At 41.2% G+C, this 17,972-nt stretch overlaps 1 protein-coding gene across 3 annotated transcripts in view; it reads left to right on the forward strand.

Annotated features, from left to right (window-relative positions):
• The window catches only part of LOC102301208 (Down syndrome cell adhesion molecule-like protein 1 homolog), a 53,083-nt gene that overhangs the window by 2,235 nt on the left and 32,876 nt on the right, over positions 1 to 17,972 (forward strand). For all 3 annotated transcript variants that reach the window (XM_014333503.2, XM_005922051.2, XM_042220819.1), the window contains exons 2-3: positions 9,331 to 9,651; positions 12,031 to 12,177. In XM_014333503.2, coding sequence (XP_014188989.2) covers positions 9,331 to 9,651; positions 12,031 to 12,177 — 468 coding nt within the window. The remainder of the gene's footprint in view (positions 1 to 9,330; positions 9,652 to 12,030; positions 12,178 to 17,972) is intronic.

Here is a 17,972-nt window from a genome sequence, read left to right on the forward strand (position 1 = left end):
TATTCAGATTTAATTTTGATTATTCATACAAATAAATTATTCAGTTTGAAAGCTGTCACTTCATTGCCTCGCTGGCTTCTGTGGAATCGTATTAATATATGCGCAAATTTATTTCACCAAATGAGAAACTCCAGGGGCGTGGGTGCAGATTATAGACTTGCCCGGTCATGTTCCTCGCTAATAGCGCACCTGGACCCCGCGGTAGTGTTCGCGCGTGTGCCAGCGCGTGCGCCCCGGGTTCTTGTTTGTGTGTTTGTGTTGGCGGGCGCGTGGAGGAGGGCAAGTGACTGGGACGTCCCTCTTGGTTTGGTTGTTAGCTTGTGTTTTGAATTTTCCTGAAACTCGAAGTTATTTTACTTATTTGTTTTAAATGTAAGGTTCTTTACGACACAATTTATACACGAATAATGTTTTTAAAGGGTACTAAATCATGTCGGAGGGTTTAGGAGACAGGCAGGACGTAGGGTAAGTAATAAATGTTCAAAGAAAAGCACATACATACATTACAATTAGCATTATTTGCAATTAAACGAGGATTTATTTATAGCGCTAACTGGTGGTTTTAAAGTGAAATTAGGTATTTTCATTTTGCTGCTAATGAATTATAGCCACAGACCGTATTCAGTGTAACTGTGGATTAATTAGCAGGTTATAAAATCAAGTTTCATGTGTAAGGCCTGCTGTAGGCCTGTTTTGAATTTTAATATGAAATCTAATTAATTAAAATGGCAAAATTTATGTATAGCATGTGAATGATATATCCCAAAATTTTAATTGGAGGTGTGTAAAGCGCTAAGGTGAACCTGCTCCATGCGTTCTCCGTTGCTCATCCCCCTTGCCAATAGAAATGTGAAAAAAATCCCCCCTTTTCCCTTCCCAGCCCAATTCCCTATGCTTCTTTGCAGGGCTACACAATTAAAGCTGCAATCTGAGCTTTATGCACCACTCAATGACAGAGATGCGTGGTCCACAGGGGTGCCAATCATCACTCAGGAAGGACCCAGGCCTCCATTTTATTTGCCCTTTTTTAACCAGATCAAGCCTGGCATCATTTAATTTCACATTTAAGAATGTAAAATTAAAACTTAAAGAGGTTAAAGGAAAAGTGAAGAGCTTTCCGAGTGACTTTGCCCTTTTGAACAGTAAAAATACCCAAATTCTGACTTATTTATTTCAAACTAAATGAAATGTTTCACAGCTGAAATATGAATATAGAAATTTCTAGGAAAAATATATTTAAAAAAATGAAAATACAAGAGTTTAATGATAACTGATCAGACTTTATTTAGCAACACAAAGCCGACGTATCATTGACGATTTAACAAAGAAAACATTTCTGCAGAAATTCGTTGCCAAATGGTGGGGAAACTGCTGGTGTTCGGCAGCAAAAAAAAAGGGGGTTATTGCACTTCCCAGCTCACCAATAGGACGTCACAGCTCTGTCACTGTCATCCTGCTCTCCCATTCGCCCTGAAATCTATTATACATGCAAATGAGTTTATAAATAAGAAGTCATCAATGAAAACAAGAGAAACAGGGTGCAAACAAATATCAATTACAGTAAGAAATTTGTTTATTTTTTTATTTTTTGTTCCCAACAAGAACTCTGTGTAACAGCACCAAACACAGTGCCAAACAGATCCAGACCTCCTCCAAATTTTATTGGATGCCGGCGCTGCACATTTTTAGAAGGAGGGAGTGTTCAGCAAATGTCAAATCTCTGAAGCAAGTAGTTGTTTTTGTTGGATCTCCCTCTCTCTACCTCCATCTCTCTCACTCTCTCTCTCTCTCCGTCTCTCCCTCCCTCAATCGCTTCCTCTCGCAGTAACTCCCCTCCCTCTCTTCTCCCTCATCACTAGGCAGAATTAAAGGTTGGGGGAGGGGCAGTTTATGCAGACTGTGCTGGGACTTGTGATCCACAGATTTGATATTCACATTAAGAGAGAAACTGGCTGCTTTGATGTGAGGGGGAGCAGGTCCCAGGGGACTGCTGAAGTAGCACACTTTTTTTTTACTGACACAGCACACTCGGGGGTGGTTGGTGGTGGGGGTGGGTGCAGTGGGGAGCATATTGTTGGGGACAGGGTGTACAGAAAGACAGTGGGTGGGGAACAGCGATACCCCTTCGTTGATTAGATGTAACCTCAACAACCCCCCCCCCCACCCCCCCACCCCACACACACACACGCACACACACACGCACACTTCTCCACCCACCAGCCACCTACTTATGCCAGACCCTTGAGAATTATCCTTAAGCTTACACCTATCTTTATCCCCCCCATATCTCACCAATATTCAATTCACACCTCTTGTGCCAGTGTGTCTTCTTCTAGTGCATCATGTGCCGCTTTGTTTCCACACACATTTGCACTCCCTTTGCCCCCTTATCAAAAGACAACTCACAACTTTCTGTCGCAAAAACAGGATGAGTGATGGAGAGGTGGCAGGCAAGGAGTGTAGTCGGTGTAGTAGCCACAGTCTGCTTGGAAGTGAACCTGTTTCCAAAATAGCAAGAACTGGAGGAGAGGACGGGAGAGGGGTTTTGACATATGCCATGGCAAATGTAAATCCTGCTTTTGACCTTTACTGCACGTGCCATACCAGTTAATGAAAGATGAAAATGCTGTGAAAATTATTGTAGCACTGGGGAAGGAATGGGAAGATGGAAATGGGTGAAAAAAGAGGGAGAGGAAGAGAAGCAACCTGTGGATGTAATATGTTGGTGGTTGGTTGCAGGCACATCTGAATGGGACTTTAAGAGTTTCTTTTCCTCCTTCATTACAATATAGTTATGAACGTCAGGTGTGTGTGTGTGTGCGTGTGTGCATGCACTCCTGTGCATACTCCCATCCCGTCCTGGAGAGGCGTAGATCAGCTGCATTATGCATGATGAAACCTTGCATAGGTTATGACTTCTGCCTCCTCGACATACATATTCATGCGTGACTCTCTGGCAGGATGTATAAAATAGTGGCTGTGACTCTGACAGCCTAAGCTTTAGCTCCAGCGGTGCCTTCGGTGCTCCAACACCTTCCAGTGAGGGCTGCTTTGCTCTCTGGTGCTGTGTCTGAACGAGCTTGATGAAGCCTCCTGGGTGCAGTTGAACTACAGCAGCAACAACACTGAAACCCCACAGCTTTGGTCAATACTGCTATTAGGGTAATGTCTGTAGACATATTGCTAGACTTAAATTCTTATTATGGTTGGAAATCACAACTCATGATTTCATGATACAGCGCCCACAATAACAATGATATCACGATACAGTGATATGCAGAAAAATGGCTCCTAAAAAAGGCAAAAATCAGTTGCAAAGAAACAAATGTGACAAAGGGCAGGTCTAACTGTGAAGAAGAAACTCCTACTACAGATAATCCTCCATCCTGAAACACAGTATGACCAAGATTTACAATTTTATGATCACCGATGCCCATAAAGTCAGCGGGAAAGTGTTTACCGAGGTCAGAGCAAAGCAGATTTAGAAACTAAATATCATGAGAAATAAACAAAAGTTTTCTCCTGCATTTGTGTTGAACTTTAAGTTTATAACTCAACTTTTTGGGGGAGGGGATAAAAATAGGGGTGGGATGGCAATTTGGCAAACAGTTTCGCAGTTTGTGTGTCATGCTTGAGAACATGTTCTGACATGCCCCGTAGGAAGAAGATGTTTGGTGTTTGGGGGTTTATTTGAGCAAATAAACATTTGAAACCCTCACATTGGACCCTCAGAAAATATGCTTTTTTCTTTAATGGCATTTGGCGGAACTCTATATGAATATGTGATCAAATGAGGTTTTATTCAACTACCCTGTTTTTTTTTTTTTGTCCTCTAATTTGGAGTAAGCACAATAGGCATTTAGAGGTGGGAATCACCAGACACCCCATGATTTGATATTATCTAAATACATTACTCAAAAATATGACATTAATGCGATTTTTAACATTTTGTGATATGATGAGTATTGCAATAGCATATATTGAGATTTTTTAAAATCTTTTTCAGCTCCAAATTATGTTCTCAAAGTTAAACTTTGTCAATATCCAATTTACAATCAAAACTGCTCCCAACAAACACCGATGTTTACATCAGCACTGTAACTTGCACTATTTTATCAACCGATTCACACTACAACCTGGGTTTGCCTCTTATCTGTATTTAATTTTATTTAATTTTAATTACTGTACAGTAGAGCAGGGCGATATGACCAAAAATATTTATCACGATATACATTTGAAAATTTGCGATAACGATATAACTGACGATATAATTGACACTAGACAAAATACTTTACAACTCCACAACTTTATTAGTGCAAAAAAACCCATCAATGTATTTTCACTTAAACAAGCAGCTGTTTTTTATGTGCATTAAAGTTATATAAAAATTAACAGTGCAAATGCAAATTCCTTGCTGACAGTTTAACCAAAAGGCATTTCCAGTGGAAATTGGCCGACATATCCTCAGCATAACCATGTATAATATCCACAAAACTTAAAAAGAGGTTATACACACACAATACGGTAATATTATGTTGAAGCACAGTACGTATCACTCCGCGAGGCTCCTGCCTACGATAGCCGTAATGCTCCGACAATCCATCAAGCGGTGCGGGTTCGTAGCTTAGCAAAGTCGTACTAAAACATTTGACAGATTTTCGAGCGCCGTGTACATAAAATCGTTTCGAGGTCAGTAAACACAACCAGAATTCATACATAAGGCACACGGGATTATAAGGGGCACTGTCGATTTTCAGAAAAATCAAAGGATTGATTTTAAGTGTGCCGTATTTTCCAAACAACACGGTAATAACGACGGCCCGCTAGCATGCTCTACCAAAAATAGTGCTTTGTTGTGTATCTGACGGACGAAAGCTAAACCAGTTCCACACCACTGAAGTTGCAGCATTTTTACAAACCAATTCTGGTTCATCGTTTCATTCAACGATCCGCTTTCGCCCTTCTCATTCTCCGTCACCGCCATGCTTTTTCCGCCATGTGCGTATGAAAACAAAGGCACTGCGCATGCGCGTTTTACCCATATTCTATCGCGATATTTCATTTTCTTATCGTTGCCCAACATTATACCGTTATTACCGTGAAAGGTATGATATGGCCCAGCCCTACTGTACAGTACTCTGCTTTTGGTAACTATTGACTTGATGTAAGTTTGTAAAAAATAGTATGTTTTCCTTTCTGTCCTGTTTGTTTGTATATGTGTTTTTCTTGCTGCTGTTACAACCAAATTTCCCCTTGTGGGACAATTAAAGGATTATTCTATTCTATTCTAATATCGGTTTCAAACTATGGGTGATGTAAGTTGTGTCACTTCCGTTATTCATTATTGATTGATTGATTGATTGATTGATTGATTGATTGATTGATTGATTGATTGATTGATTAATGAACTTTAGTATAAATGTTGCAGTAAGACTGAGTCTGATATCAGTCTGTGATTGATTGTCAAGTTGACAATCATATTCAATCTATTTCTGATAATATAGCAATTAACTGATGGATCGTCAAAAAAATCACATATCTGTTGCTGTCTACGTAGACAGAAATTGATATTTAAATGTTACAACTGTTTTATGAATATAACCAGAGACTGATACCAAGTCAGCTTGCCAGACCAAGACAAGCTCTGGGCAATCACTTAGTCACCACAACTTAATTCTGGCATTTACACTGTAGATGTAAGGAGGTTGCTGTCCTGTCCTGTTTTTACTTGTCTGACTGAGCCGTTATGCTACAGTGTTGGATAGTATTTTCATTTGTTTAAAAAAATATCAACATTTGCTGTCCCTGTATTAACATAATATCACCACACACAATATTAACACTATATAATTAGTTTGCACTGCACCAGTTTCAGTTAAGTTTGTTTTTATGAACATGTTGAATAGTTTAGTGTGGACTGTCTGCATTTGGCCAAGGTTAGTCTTCATCTTCTGCATCATAGCATTTGTCACCTGGGGATAACCATTACAAGCTATGCATAAACGCGTGTGTTTACAGTGTTGTTGGCATTTTGATGCTTGCTACACAAGCCTTGTACACGGGCACAGGTCATAAGTAACATTTCATCTGTCAGTTTTAAATTGAGTGGAAACTCTGCCAGTCTGGCACAAACCAGTGCCAGTTCAGCTTTGGAGTGCACCTGGTGGAGAGGGATGATAATGCTGTCCCTCACACACTTAACAAAATAGCAGTTTCTGGTATGTCAGTGAGTAAAACAAGTTTTTTTTAACCGAGCTGTAATGTGTGGCTGTGCTTAGTTTGGAATCTTTTCCATTTAAACATATTTGCTCACTTCAGCAGCTGTTCATATTTGGAAAAGTGTGACAGACTATGGGATTTGGTTGTTTGCAGTTTCTAAATTTAGATTGTTCAGTGGGTCATTGTTGTTAGGGTAGACTGTTGCATTGTTTTTTGTTTTTTTTTTATATTCAGTCACAGCTTTCAAGTGCCAGCACCACCATGGCAACCCGCTTCCTCCACCCCCCAGTGTGACTGAGCACTGAGAGCTACTTTGGGATGTGTATGTGAATGTATTTATGTGTCTGCATGTCTGTTTATGTCAGCTGAGTGCACGTGCAGTTTGCCTGGCTTTGACCAGCTCGGGAGTGGAAGTACTCTGATCCCCTCGTACTCCACTTCCTGCTCCATCAGTCCCAGTGCTCCCAAGCCCCGCCTGGTGCCAACGCCCCCAGGCCATATAATCTACTGTATGAGAGGTTCTCCTGATGCCCAGCCCCCCAAGCTCAGGGTGACCCCCTCACTCTAGTACTTTAGTACTGTCCCCCCATTGGGAGATTATAGATATTGCAATCTTTAATATGGGCTTTATGCTCAGGGGCCATTACCAGTAATCTGCAGAGGGGAGGGAGTCTGACCTGGTTTTTGCAGCCCACCACTGGACTGCCAGACACATTTTCATATACCATCTGTAACATGCTGCCCAGATTTATCAATCCCTACATCAGGGACAGTGGCACTTCTTTAAAAGGAAGCTGGAATTATTGACTAACCCCACTAAATGGATAAGATAGCTGCATTATTCTTCGATCTGGTACATTGAGCTTAGTCCTACCATGATGATACTGTTGATGGTGTTGATTTTTTCTGCCAGACTTCACTTGTTAATGTTTGACCGTAAACATCACCCATAGCTTGAAGCCACCCTTCACTGACTACATGCCCAAAATCTCAAAAGGTTGGATGTTCCCAACTAAAGAAATGCATTGTATGATCACATGCAGATTTTTTCCACTCAAGATTTAATGTGATAAGTTTATATCATGTCTTTGATAATAAGATAAGTTTGATAAGTTGAAAATCACTGCAACAATATGAAAAAACTTAGAACCACTCTGGGTTTTATTAGGCTTATATGACGGTTGCATTATTATTATTATTATTATTAAAAAATGATGTCACAGTAAGACTTCTATTTAGTTGATACAAAACAATTACCATTATAATTAGATCATTAACGATGGCAAATAATGAAATATTTTGTGTATTAAAATATCTGAGGATTGTTGGCTGTGATCATTGTTGTTTGTTATAATCTTCCTATAAACTTTTATACAGTAAAGTGCATCTGATGTCAAAAACACACTCAGGTGATCAAGATTATAGTGTCGTTTTGTGTCGTTTTCCGGTTCTTAAAGCTGAAACAATGAGATGGCTAATGAACAGCCTAATAGGATGAACATTTTTTGTGATTAATCCAGCAAAAATTACAAAAAAAAGGCAAAAATTAGGTAAAAAAAACCAAAAAAAAAAAAAATCAAACAAGCAAAAATGTCAAATATTCCCTCACTGACACCTCTAAGTATTTAATACCTGCCTTTCTTTTCATGGGTTTTGAGGACTGTTAAAAAAAATGCGATTTGAAAGTTTTTTCCCATTGTAAGATCTTGTTGACCAAAGTGATCAATAAAATAGTGACAAAAGTAAATGAAATAACTTAGTTGAAAGTCCTGTGCTTATATCACCGGATATGAGGTTTACTGTTATAGCTCTGATTTTGTTTTATTTATTCACATCAGAAATTTTGTGCTAAATTACGTTAAAAAAAAAAGATATTTTCCAATCCATTTGGGCTCCAAGACGCTCAACAGTTGTGTTTTTTTCCCCAAGCCAATTTTCTCGAAAGGCTTTGCAGATTGTCATCAGATCTGTTATGTAACTGCATCAGAAAACATTTTGGGCCTATTGATATGCAATGAATGAGTGCATTAGATATATGGAGGAGATTAAATTAGGAATAAATATGAAAGAAAAAAAGAGAATCCCATAAAAGTCAGTGATCTCACCTAAATAAATACATACATACATTTATTTGAATCAGTGAATGTGATTATAACAATGAGAAAGTTATTCATTTTGATCAGTTTTACTGATTAAATTCAGTCTTTAAAAGCAGTATTAGATATCAGGGCTATTCAGAGGAACATCTGTTGGATCTATTTGAAACTGAGTGCTAAGTTGAACCTGTTTTGATCGAAATTCTTGATACTTTAGTATCGTTTAGCACCTTTGGTGATGTTTTAAAGACTTCCTGTTCTGAGTATAGCTGTACAAGGGTGACCATTTGGTGGACAGTTTGTATTAGATGACATAATTTAGAATTAACATCCACATCTGTGCGGTGTCTCCCTTCCATTTTTTCTTCTAATCTTTCCTATACTGACCTCAAATTTGAGACGGGCCTGCCTCATTCCTTTTTTTCACTGTCCTCTCAGTGCTGGAGGTGTATGTGTTTAATCTGAGTGCCAATGAACCATTCCTGTTTGTGTGTGTGTGTGTGTGTGTGTGTGTTAAATATGTAAGGAGATTAAATAGACTTAAATCTCTGCGTCTGGCATAGAAATTCCAATCACATAACCTATCTACATGCTCCCTTCCTCTCTCCCTCTCTTTCTCTTGCTTTCTGTTTGTCTTTATGTGTTTGTACATGAACTGTATGGAGGTAACAGGCTCCTCCTCTCCCACCCCCAGATCCACCTAAACCATCACAGACTTTGGCCCAAATCCCTTGCTTTCTGCATCATGTGACTGATGTTTGCAGCTGGACATTTGACACACATTTGTTATGATTATTTTGCCACAGATTTGAAGGACATTCCCTGTCTGTCCAACATTTTCACTTTACTGTGGTGCTTAATGCTTTAAATCAGTGTTGCTGAAATCTGATAAGTTTATTTTGACACTATTGTGTGTTTTCAGCATGTGTACAGCGTGTAACAGGTGTTTGTTATTGACTCTTTACTTCCATCCTTGCCTGTTAAATGATGATGTGTTGTATGTTTGCCCCTGCAGTACACAGTGAGGATGTGGGCTCTACCAGGCTGTACTTTGTGAATGCCTCCCTGCAGAGGGTAACCTACTCAAGCTCGGTGGGGGTGTCCCTGCCCTGTCCAGCAGGGGGCACCCCCAGTGCCATACTGCGCTGGTACCTGGCCACCGGCGACGACATCTACGACGTGCCCCACATCCGGCATGTGCACGCCAATGGCACGCTGCAACTGTACCCCTTTTCGCCCTCTGCCTACAACAGCTACATCCACGACAATGACTACTTCTGCACCGCGGAAAACCAGGCCGGCAAGATCCGCAGCCCCAACATTCGCATCAAAGCCGGTGAGTTGAATGGACAGCCAGGAAGGGAATCAACTCTAGGGTAAAGAAAAGTGGGGTTATGGAGCGGAAGGTCAAAGCGAGACACAGCAAGAAGAGACTGTTGCTGAAGCATAAACTAGAGCAGATGTGATTGGCAGCTGCAAAAAGCCCAACCCACACACAGAATCACCTGCCCTAAAATAGCCTGTCTCGACCTGAACACAGATTGACCTAGAACACAGTCTACAGAGAGAACATCTGCATCACGTACTACATCAGGCCTTGGCCTTTGCTCACACCTATTTGACTGAGCTGCTGATGAACCACTGCACTTTACACCAACATAACCCCTTCATCTATGGCGTGGCACCATCTGGTAGAAAGAAATTCAAAACACAACCCTTACAGTACTTAGAGTGAAGTAGCAGCTCTACTGTGAGATATAACCACATCCGGTAAGGAGGAAAACTGTGACAAAAGGCTATATGAGTTAACCGGCTCATCCTCGTTGGCAGGCCTTCCATTTATCAAAGGTCAGCACAACAGAAGAGGAGCTTGACAGCCACTTGAATTTTTCTTAAACAAGTACCTTTAAATGCTTTGCAGGGTGTGAAAAGCAATTCACTGCATAAAAAAGAAATGTGTGTACTTAAGTGTAGAGTACTAAAATTTAGGTTTATACACTAAGTTTTATGCTCTGTTGTGTATTGTTGTGGGTTTCACTTATAGTAAAGGATACACACAAAGTATACACCACTAGACTCTCTACAGTCTATTTTTGTGAATTTTGACCGGAAGCTGCCTCTGTTGCCATCATATTCCCATTTCTGTCCTCCTTCTCCTCCCTGCTCCCTCGTTCTTCAAACTGTCCTCTTGTGCCAGACTAAATTTAGCCACAGCACACTTCTTTAATTATCTCTCATTAACAAACCTAATTGGTGCTTTCCATTGATTAGCGCATGTGAGGCTTTAATAGGCGAGACCTCATCTAAAGTAAAATAGTACATCAGGGGTTTTGGGAAGCTCCAGCTCTACAACGAGAAGAGAAACACGAAGAGGAAAATTACCCGGTAAACAGATACGTCAACATCAGCAGATACATACACTTACACTACATCTATCGCCCTGCCCTCCCCCTTTCCCATCATTCATTCAGGCCAGTGAGTCCCTCCCCCTTCCCGCCTGCCATCAACATCTGTTTTCATATTCTGCCTCCCAACACCGACCTAAACTAATACTCATATTCATTCTAATACTAATACTAGTGCCAAGTTGAGGATTTGAGCCAGGACCCTGAGCTGTATGCCAGCCGCTTGCTGCCTTCATTCCCACATGACCCAAAAGCCAGGCCTCAGGAGCCGAGGGATTAGCATGAACCAAACATCCTGCAGCCAACGGCTTCAGTCAAGCCTTGGTGCTCAGGTTATACAGTCAGACAGGATGTGGGTGTTTTGTTTGGGATTTTATGGCCACAGTTTTGCGCTTGCACTGCCACTGAGCAGCTATTGACAGGAGTCAAATTGAATTCAGTGCTACTGCCTCGTGGCTTACAGCAAAGAGTAAAGAAATTCACAACAGAAGGGTTTCATTATACTGTTTCAAAAGAACTCAACAGAACGGGTTTATTTAATTTATTTATTTAAAGAAGATGTAAATTTTGGCAAGTGTTTTCTTCTTGCGGCAGGAATGTATGCATGCTGTCATCATGTCTGTTACCAGGAAAGGGATTCCGAACCAGTTTCTTAGCAACCTTCAGATACGTGCTAGCTTTCATGTGATTTCGCTAATGAGCTCCTGCTCATTCAACAGAGTGTAAAATATTGCATGAACCTGAATAAACCAAAGCACCATTAACCCTTCAGTGCAGCTCAGTCTGTTGTATACTTGGGAAGTTCTGAGCAAAAACATCAGTGTTTTATTATGATGTCATCCCCGAGCTAGAAAATGATTTCCATGATTATCCTGCCTAATGGTGGCTTGTGCCATTTGTGCCAAAAGCAGAGGCAGGATTAGAAGAGTTCAAACAATAGACAGGAGTAGTTCAGTAATTTCCAGTGAATACATGCGGAGTGCTGTGGTAATTGATGAAAGGGCGTTTTGCTCTGGAGTGTTAATGTGTTGTTTTTGATGATGTAAACACGGAGCTGATTGTTGTTTTTGCCTTGGCAAGAGGGGTAATAGGACCATGTTGATGGCGCTCACACTCTCTCGACGCATCTTCTAAATGGAACACTTCTGGGATATTTTATGTAGATAATCATCATCTTTCAAATTCATCTCTTTTAATGTTCATAAAAAAATAGGGAAGTCTTTATTCCTTGGTAGAAAACCCCATTTAAAAGATTGAATCCTTTCTACATGCAGTGTGTTGTATGTAATATTGTGTTTGTGTTTGTGTAGTTTTCAGGGAGCCCTACACCGTGCGGGTGGCGGACCAACGCTCAATGCGGGGCAACGTAGCTGTGTTCAAGTGCCTCATCCCCGCTGCTGTGCAGGAGTACGTCAGTGTTGTATCCTGGGAGAGAGACACTGTTTCCATTGTCCCAGGTAGGACATTAAGTGAGTGAATTTGGAGCGAGATGGTGAAGGCACATTGATTGTTGACTGTTGGATTCAGGGTTGTCTTTATGTGTGTGTGTGTGTCTTTATGTCTGTGTCTCTGTTTGTGTGTGAGAGCGGTTGATGTGCCAATGTGCTCTGTGTTTGACCGAATTCTTAACTCGTGTCTTCTGTCTGTTCACTGTTCTGGATCACTGATCCGGTCCTCCTCCTCCTCCTTCTCCTTCCTTCCTGAACATATCTCCACCCTCACCCTCTTTCGTCTGCCACCTTCTTTCTTTGGACGGTTCCATCTTTCCAACTCTGCTAGCCCTGCTTTCCACATCACATTTAATTATCTCAAGCTAATGTCAACTAGTGCCTTTAATTGTGTTTGACACCAAAGAAAATGAAAGACAGACATCTCTTTCCACGTTCCACACTTTCTCCTCATCAGATCTATTTTGGTCCACTCCCTGCTTGTCTTGCCACTATGTCCTTGAAGAACAGGGCCACAATTAGAGATACAGGATGTCAATAGGACTGTGCCCCTGCATTCATCTTCATTAACCTCATTAGTGTATGTGAGCGTGTGTGTGTGCGAGAAAAGATAAATGTTGAGATCTGTCTTTGTGTGTTTTTCCAGCTTTTTTGTAGGTACATTTTTCTCATGATTTTGTTTGAGATGTGGGCCTAATTATTTTCTGCATGTAAAACCCCTTGCAATAACAATAAAGGGCAGAGGGAGGAGAGATGGAAAAGAAGAGCAAACCAAAGGAAGAGTAGCAAGGAGGGTAGTAGGGCAAGAACGGCCTCAGGTCCTGGCAGATGGCGTTTTATATTATATGTATGCAAAGCACACAGACTCTGTGTCACACATGTACATGCACCAAGGTTGCAGTAATTTGTCATTTTCAGACATTTCAGGGTACAGTATTTTTTTTATAATACTGAAGCATTTTTGTGTATTTAGAGTTATGTTTTTGTCCTCAGTTACCAATGTGACTGCTTTAATGGGCCACATTTTTCAGGGCTGTGACCAAATCACCCACTTTTTGTATTTCTTGCCATACTTTTATTTTGGCATTCACTATTAACACTTAAAGTGTGTAGGAAAAATACTTTACTGCTTTTTACTTAGCTAAATTCATGAAAATTCTCATGAATGCTCATATTATACACACATCAGCCAGCCAGACATAAATGTTCTACTCGTATGCTTTCATATTTGTGCTCTCTTTCCCTTTCCTCAGTTCGGCTCTTAAGATTATGAGTTGTTGACGTCACGCTTGGTTTACATGTGACTTCTGATGATTCCTGAACATAAATATAGTAGATCTGCTTTGGGTATGCCAGCCCTCTGTGTCTATATTTGTGATTTCTATGTATGGGGTGTTTCTGTACTGTCATGAGGCTCCAGTGTGTAATTAGGGGTATATAGGTCAGTTGATGAGCAGTGAGTGTGAGGATCAGATGCTGAACATGATGAGCTGCTCACTGAACTCAGCATTCGTTTCACTACAACAGCAGCACACACAAACAGGGCAAACACTGGCAGCATGGTTGCATTCAACCTTGACCCTCCAATCAGCAAAGTGACCTCGTCATCCTCACAGCCAATCAACATAGTCTGCACAACAGCTCATAATCTGAATATTGTTATTGCACTCTCACATGGGTGCACAATATGCAAACATACTCATGGACACATACAGTAAATGTCCATATACAGCTGATACATGTGGTTATATAAACAGTCCAGTGTATTCATACTGATCTCCTACTCACTAGATCATTTCAAACACTACAGAGTGATGCTTTTTCCCTGATTGGCCAGCAAAGGACTGTCTGGATACATCTAATGAAGATGTGAAAGTTAAAATAGATTTTATGATGGAAAGCTCCCGATGTGCACGTGAGTAGGTGACTACCTGTCACAGCAGGAGATGATGGTGAAATTTGAGGAAATAAAGCCACTGTGCAAAGACACACATAGTCAGACTCATTAATTGCACCATTTTCCTTTTCTGCTTGTTACAATTTAAGGTAATGAGAAGCAGGGGACAGATAAAAATCCTGTAGGTTTTGCCACTTAACACAATAATACGACTGTCAACAAATAATATTCAAACATCTGATTAGTACTAATCTTTATTCTGATCAGACCCACTTAAATGTATCTCTGAGAGCAAATACTCTGTTATCTGTTACTGATGAGAGAGGCCATTGTCTGATGGAAATGGTCTGCAAGCACCAAGTCAAAGCATTCAATCATTCAGTCCTATGTATTGTCATCTGGTGGGCTTTGGCTAACTGTCACAAAAGAAAATGAAAAACTTTTGCTTTTTCTTATTTTCAGAAATGCATTTCAGCTGATAGCTCAGTGCATATTTATGACTTTATCTTTTTTAAATGTAAATTGAGGTATTTTAGGCGTAGTGATTCACTGATGTTCCCCACCTTCGAAGCAACATTTGTGGCACCACCGAACCATCAATGAATCTGATCACAGTTCCTTCCTGTACCTCCTCCTCGTCATTTGTCCCTATCTCAAAACAAAAGCACAGTATGAGTACATACATGAATAGACAGGCCTGTTTTCTTTACATTAGTGGATCAGACAACACAAACTGAACCAAGTCATAGACGAATCTGACTGATAGCATGTTTTGTTTTTTTTATATATATGGCAACAGTGTTGCTGTGATGTGCAAATCTGATATCATGACAGCCCTACATTGAATTAAAAAAGAGTTTAAGTAGTTTATCTGCACTTCATATCTGTGCTTTTGCACGGAGGCATTGCTATGTGTAGACTCTGATCAGTAGCACAGTCACATATTGGTGTGAAGGTTGAGTTGATGACATAACACAACGCAGCCATGCCCTTTGAACCACAACAGGTTCTATTTTGTCAAACACACGTTTCCCTTCTGGAGCATTTTGTGTGTGTGTGTGTGTGTGATTATATTTGTGCATGATTATGTATGTGTGTGTGTGTGTTTGTCCCCTTGCCTGTCCCACTTTCCCATCCAGCCAGGACAGGGGGGGTGGTTAAGAGGGGAGGGGTGCAGGCAGACTGACCTATTTCCCTCTCGCTTCCCCGTCCCGTACTATCCTTGTAGTTAAGCTTTGTGTGCGTGCGTGTCTGTGTGTGTGCCCACGCGTGTTTGTGACCCTCGTGAGACAATTGAGGTCTGCTAATCTGAGTAGTGATCTGAAGGAGGCGAGCTGGAGCAGAGACAGAGAGATGGAGGGTTTGTGGACGGGAATAAAGACAACAGTGGGACACAGAGAGGGTTCAGCTTGCCGATCGAGGCCGTCGGTCTAATCAGCAGAAAGCTAATGAGTGGGTCCGATGAATAGAGACTGGACCAGCAGATGGCTGTAGCCACATGGTGGTCCACAGAAGATGCCCAACCATGCCCCATCTAATCCACCTGCTACACTGTTTGGTCTTGTTTATGTATTTGCACAGTAATTTGATAAACATTTCCTTAAAACCTCAGGCTGAAAAGCACAAAATAGAATTACAGTGTATATATAAGATTAGAAAACCAGATTAATAAACTCCTGTCCTACACAGAGCAATATTTTCTGCTCTCATTCAGTCACACTCCAAACTCTCATCTTGTTCTACCCCCTCTCATATTTTAACAAAATAGCCGCAGTATATCATAAGTCAGGCACATTTTGTACTGTAACCTGTCATAACCTGTCAGTGTGATCAGTATCAGGCGCTAATGTAAAATTGGATTCTAACAGGAGTCACCAGGTGGCGAGGTCACTTACAGGCTACATTACAAATCAATCTTTGGCTCCCTCGGGTGCTGGACACCAGGAGGTTACATAGACTCAATAGTACACAGCTACACACACACACACACACATATACAGCTACGCAAACAGCTAAAACATTGCAGCTGAATTGACTGGTTTGTAGGTGATTCAAATACACATGGGAGTCTGATGATGCTGACAAGCACACTCCAGTCCACTTTGTCAATTAATATGCAGATTATTTATAAAACAGATCAATTAATTGTATTTTTTCTCTGAAATATACTTGTTATAATTTCTGTAGGACAAAAGGAAAAATAAAAAACTAAGTATACAAAACGGTGAAAAAAAATAAAATAAACACACACATAGGGAATACCATTATATAACAATACTGTTGTATGTGTATAGATGGTTATACAGTTTTCCCTCTGTGTAATTAGAAAGTTAGTGTCATAAGGCTTCACACAGGTGCAGGAGAGAGGTGACAAAGGCAGAGGGACGTCATGGAGAGCAGCAGTGTGTTAGGACACCATGTCTGTAAATCTGTGCTTGTGTACTCAGAGCAGGAATACATTAATGGATACACTTGTCTGGGACACGGCAGACGCTTGTAAACACACTTTGACACACACACTTTGACACACACACTTGCTTCTAGTAAGTACAACTGAACAAGCCTCTCTGCACACACAGACACACGCGCCCTTCAAAAGTAACACAATAAAGCCATTTTCAGATTTTGCATGTACCAGCCTGAATATGGCGTACTCATTAAACATTAACTTGGGATACATTAAGGCTGTGGCTTGCTCTGCTTTGTGACGCCTCGCCTGTTGTTGTGCTCGGGCCGTCTGAGTACATCAGGACGTTGTGTGATAGAGGAGGATGGGGAATACATGGCATCCCCGGGGCTCTTGGAACATAACCCCCCCAAACCCTTGGGTGTCACATCATCCCTCTCTCACCTCTCCCTCATCTACCCCTGCCTCTGTCCCATGTGGTACACAGCAGGCAATAGGGAAGGGTTAATGGGGGACTAAATCATGCAGATGAAGCCTCCACCATGAGCATACACCTGCAAACGTGTGGCAGTATGACCAAAACTCAGCAATGAGGTGCTGGAAAAACTGTCTTCCCAAGACATAACAATCAACATGACAGGGTTGAAATGTATGTCTTTTCACTTGTTTGTGGTTTGTTCACCTCTGTCAGTTGGTCTTTCACTTTCTGTAGATATTTTTGCCCCTCTCATATTTGCCCCAATGTGCTGAAAGCGACTGAGAGCCGGACAGGAACAGATGGGGTGCTGGCAGCCATCTTTTACTCAGTTAGGTTGAGCAGGCACGTGGGTGGGTGTGTTAATTAGTACAAACCAGTGAATGTGTATGTGTGTGTGTGTGCGTGAGTGTGAGCGCGTGCTGCAAGGGGCACAATAGACATAATTATCTCTGCTTGAGAAGCCCATTTGGGAGGGGATGGGGGGGTTGGAGGGATGGCATGGAGAGGCGGAGTTCAACAATGGCCCAACCACAGGCTTTGTGTGTACAGAGCAGAGGGCTGACAAGTGTCGGCTGTTATTGAGTATTTACACACTATTACACTCGCCTGCTCACGTGCACTTAACGCAGAAATGCACACACTCTGACGCTTCGGCCGTCGCTCTCGTTTGCTTTTTCGCCTCCTTGTCTCCATCAAAAACACACAGGCTCACACACAGCTATAGACACACACATGCAGCATGTTTATGTTTACAGTGCATCAGTGTATCAGTGTCACTCAGAGTAAGAGGGAATGATAGGAAAGCCCCTGCGAGCACATCAGTCTGACAGAAACCTGGCCACTATGTAACCCTTCAAGCCAGGCTGTGAGAGTACAGAAACTGAGGGAGAGAGGAAGCGAGAGTTTAGGAAGTTTCTTCTTCATTGACAAATTACCAAGATTATTTTGCTCCTTTGGCTTTCTTTTTTTTTGTGATGAAAATAAATTTTTTGTGAAAAGTCACATAAAGCAAACCAATAAAA

Source organism: Haplochromis burtoni, unplaced genomic scaffold, assembly GCF_018398535.1.
Source record: "Haplochromis burtoni strain Fernald_Lab_line unplaced genomic scaffold, NCSU_Asbu1 Contig_56, whole genome shotgun sequence".
NCBI classification, from domain to species: domain Eukaryota; kingdom Metazoa; phylum Chordata; class Actinopteri; order Cichliformes; family Cichlidae; genus Haplochromis; species Haplochromis burtoni.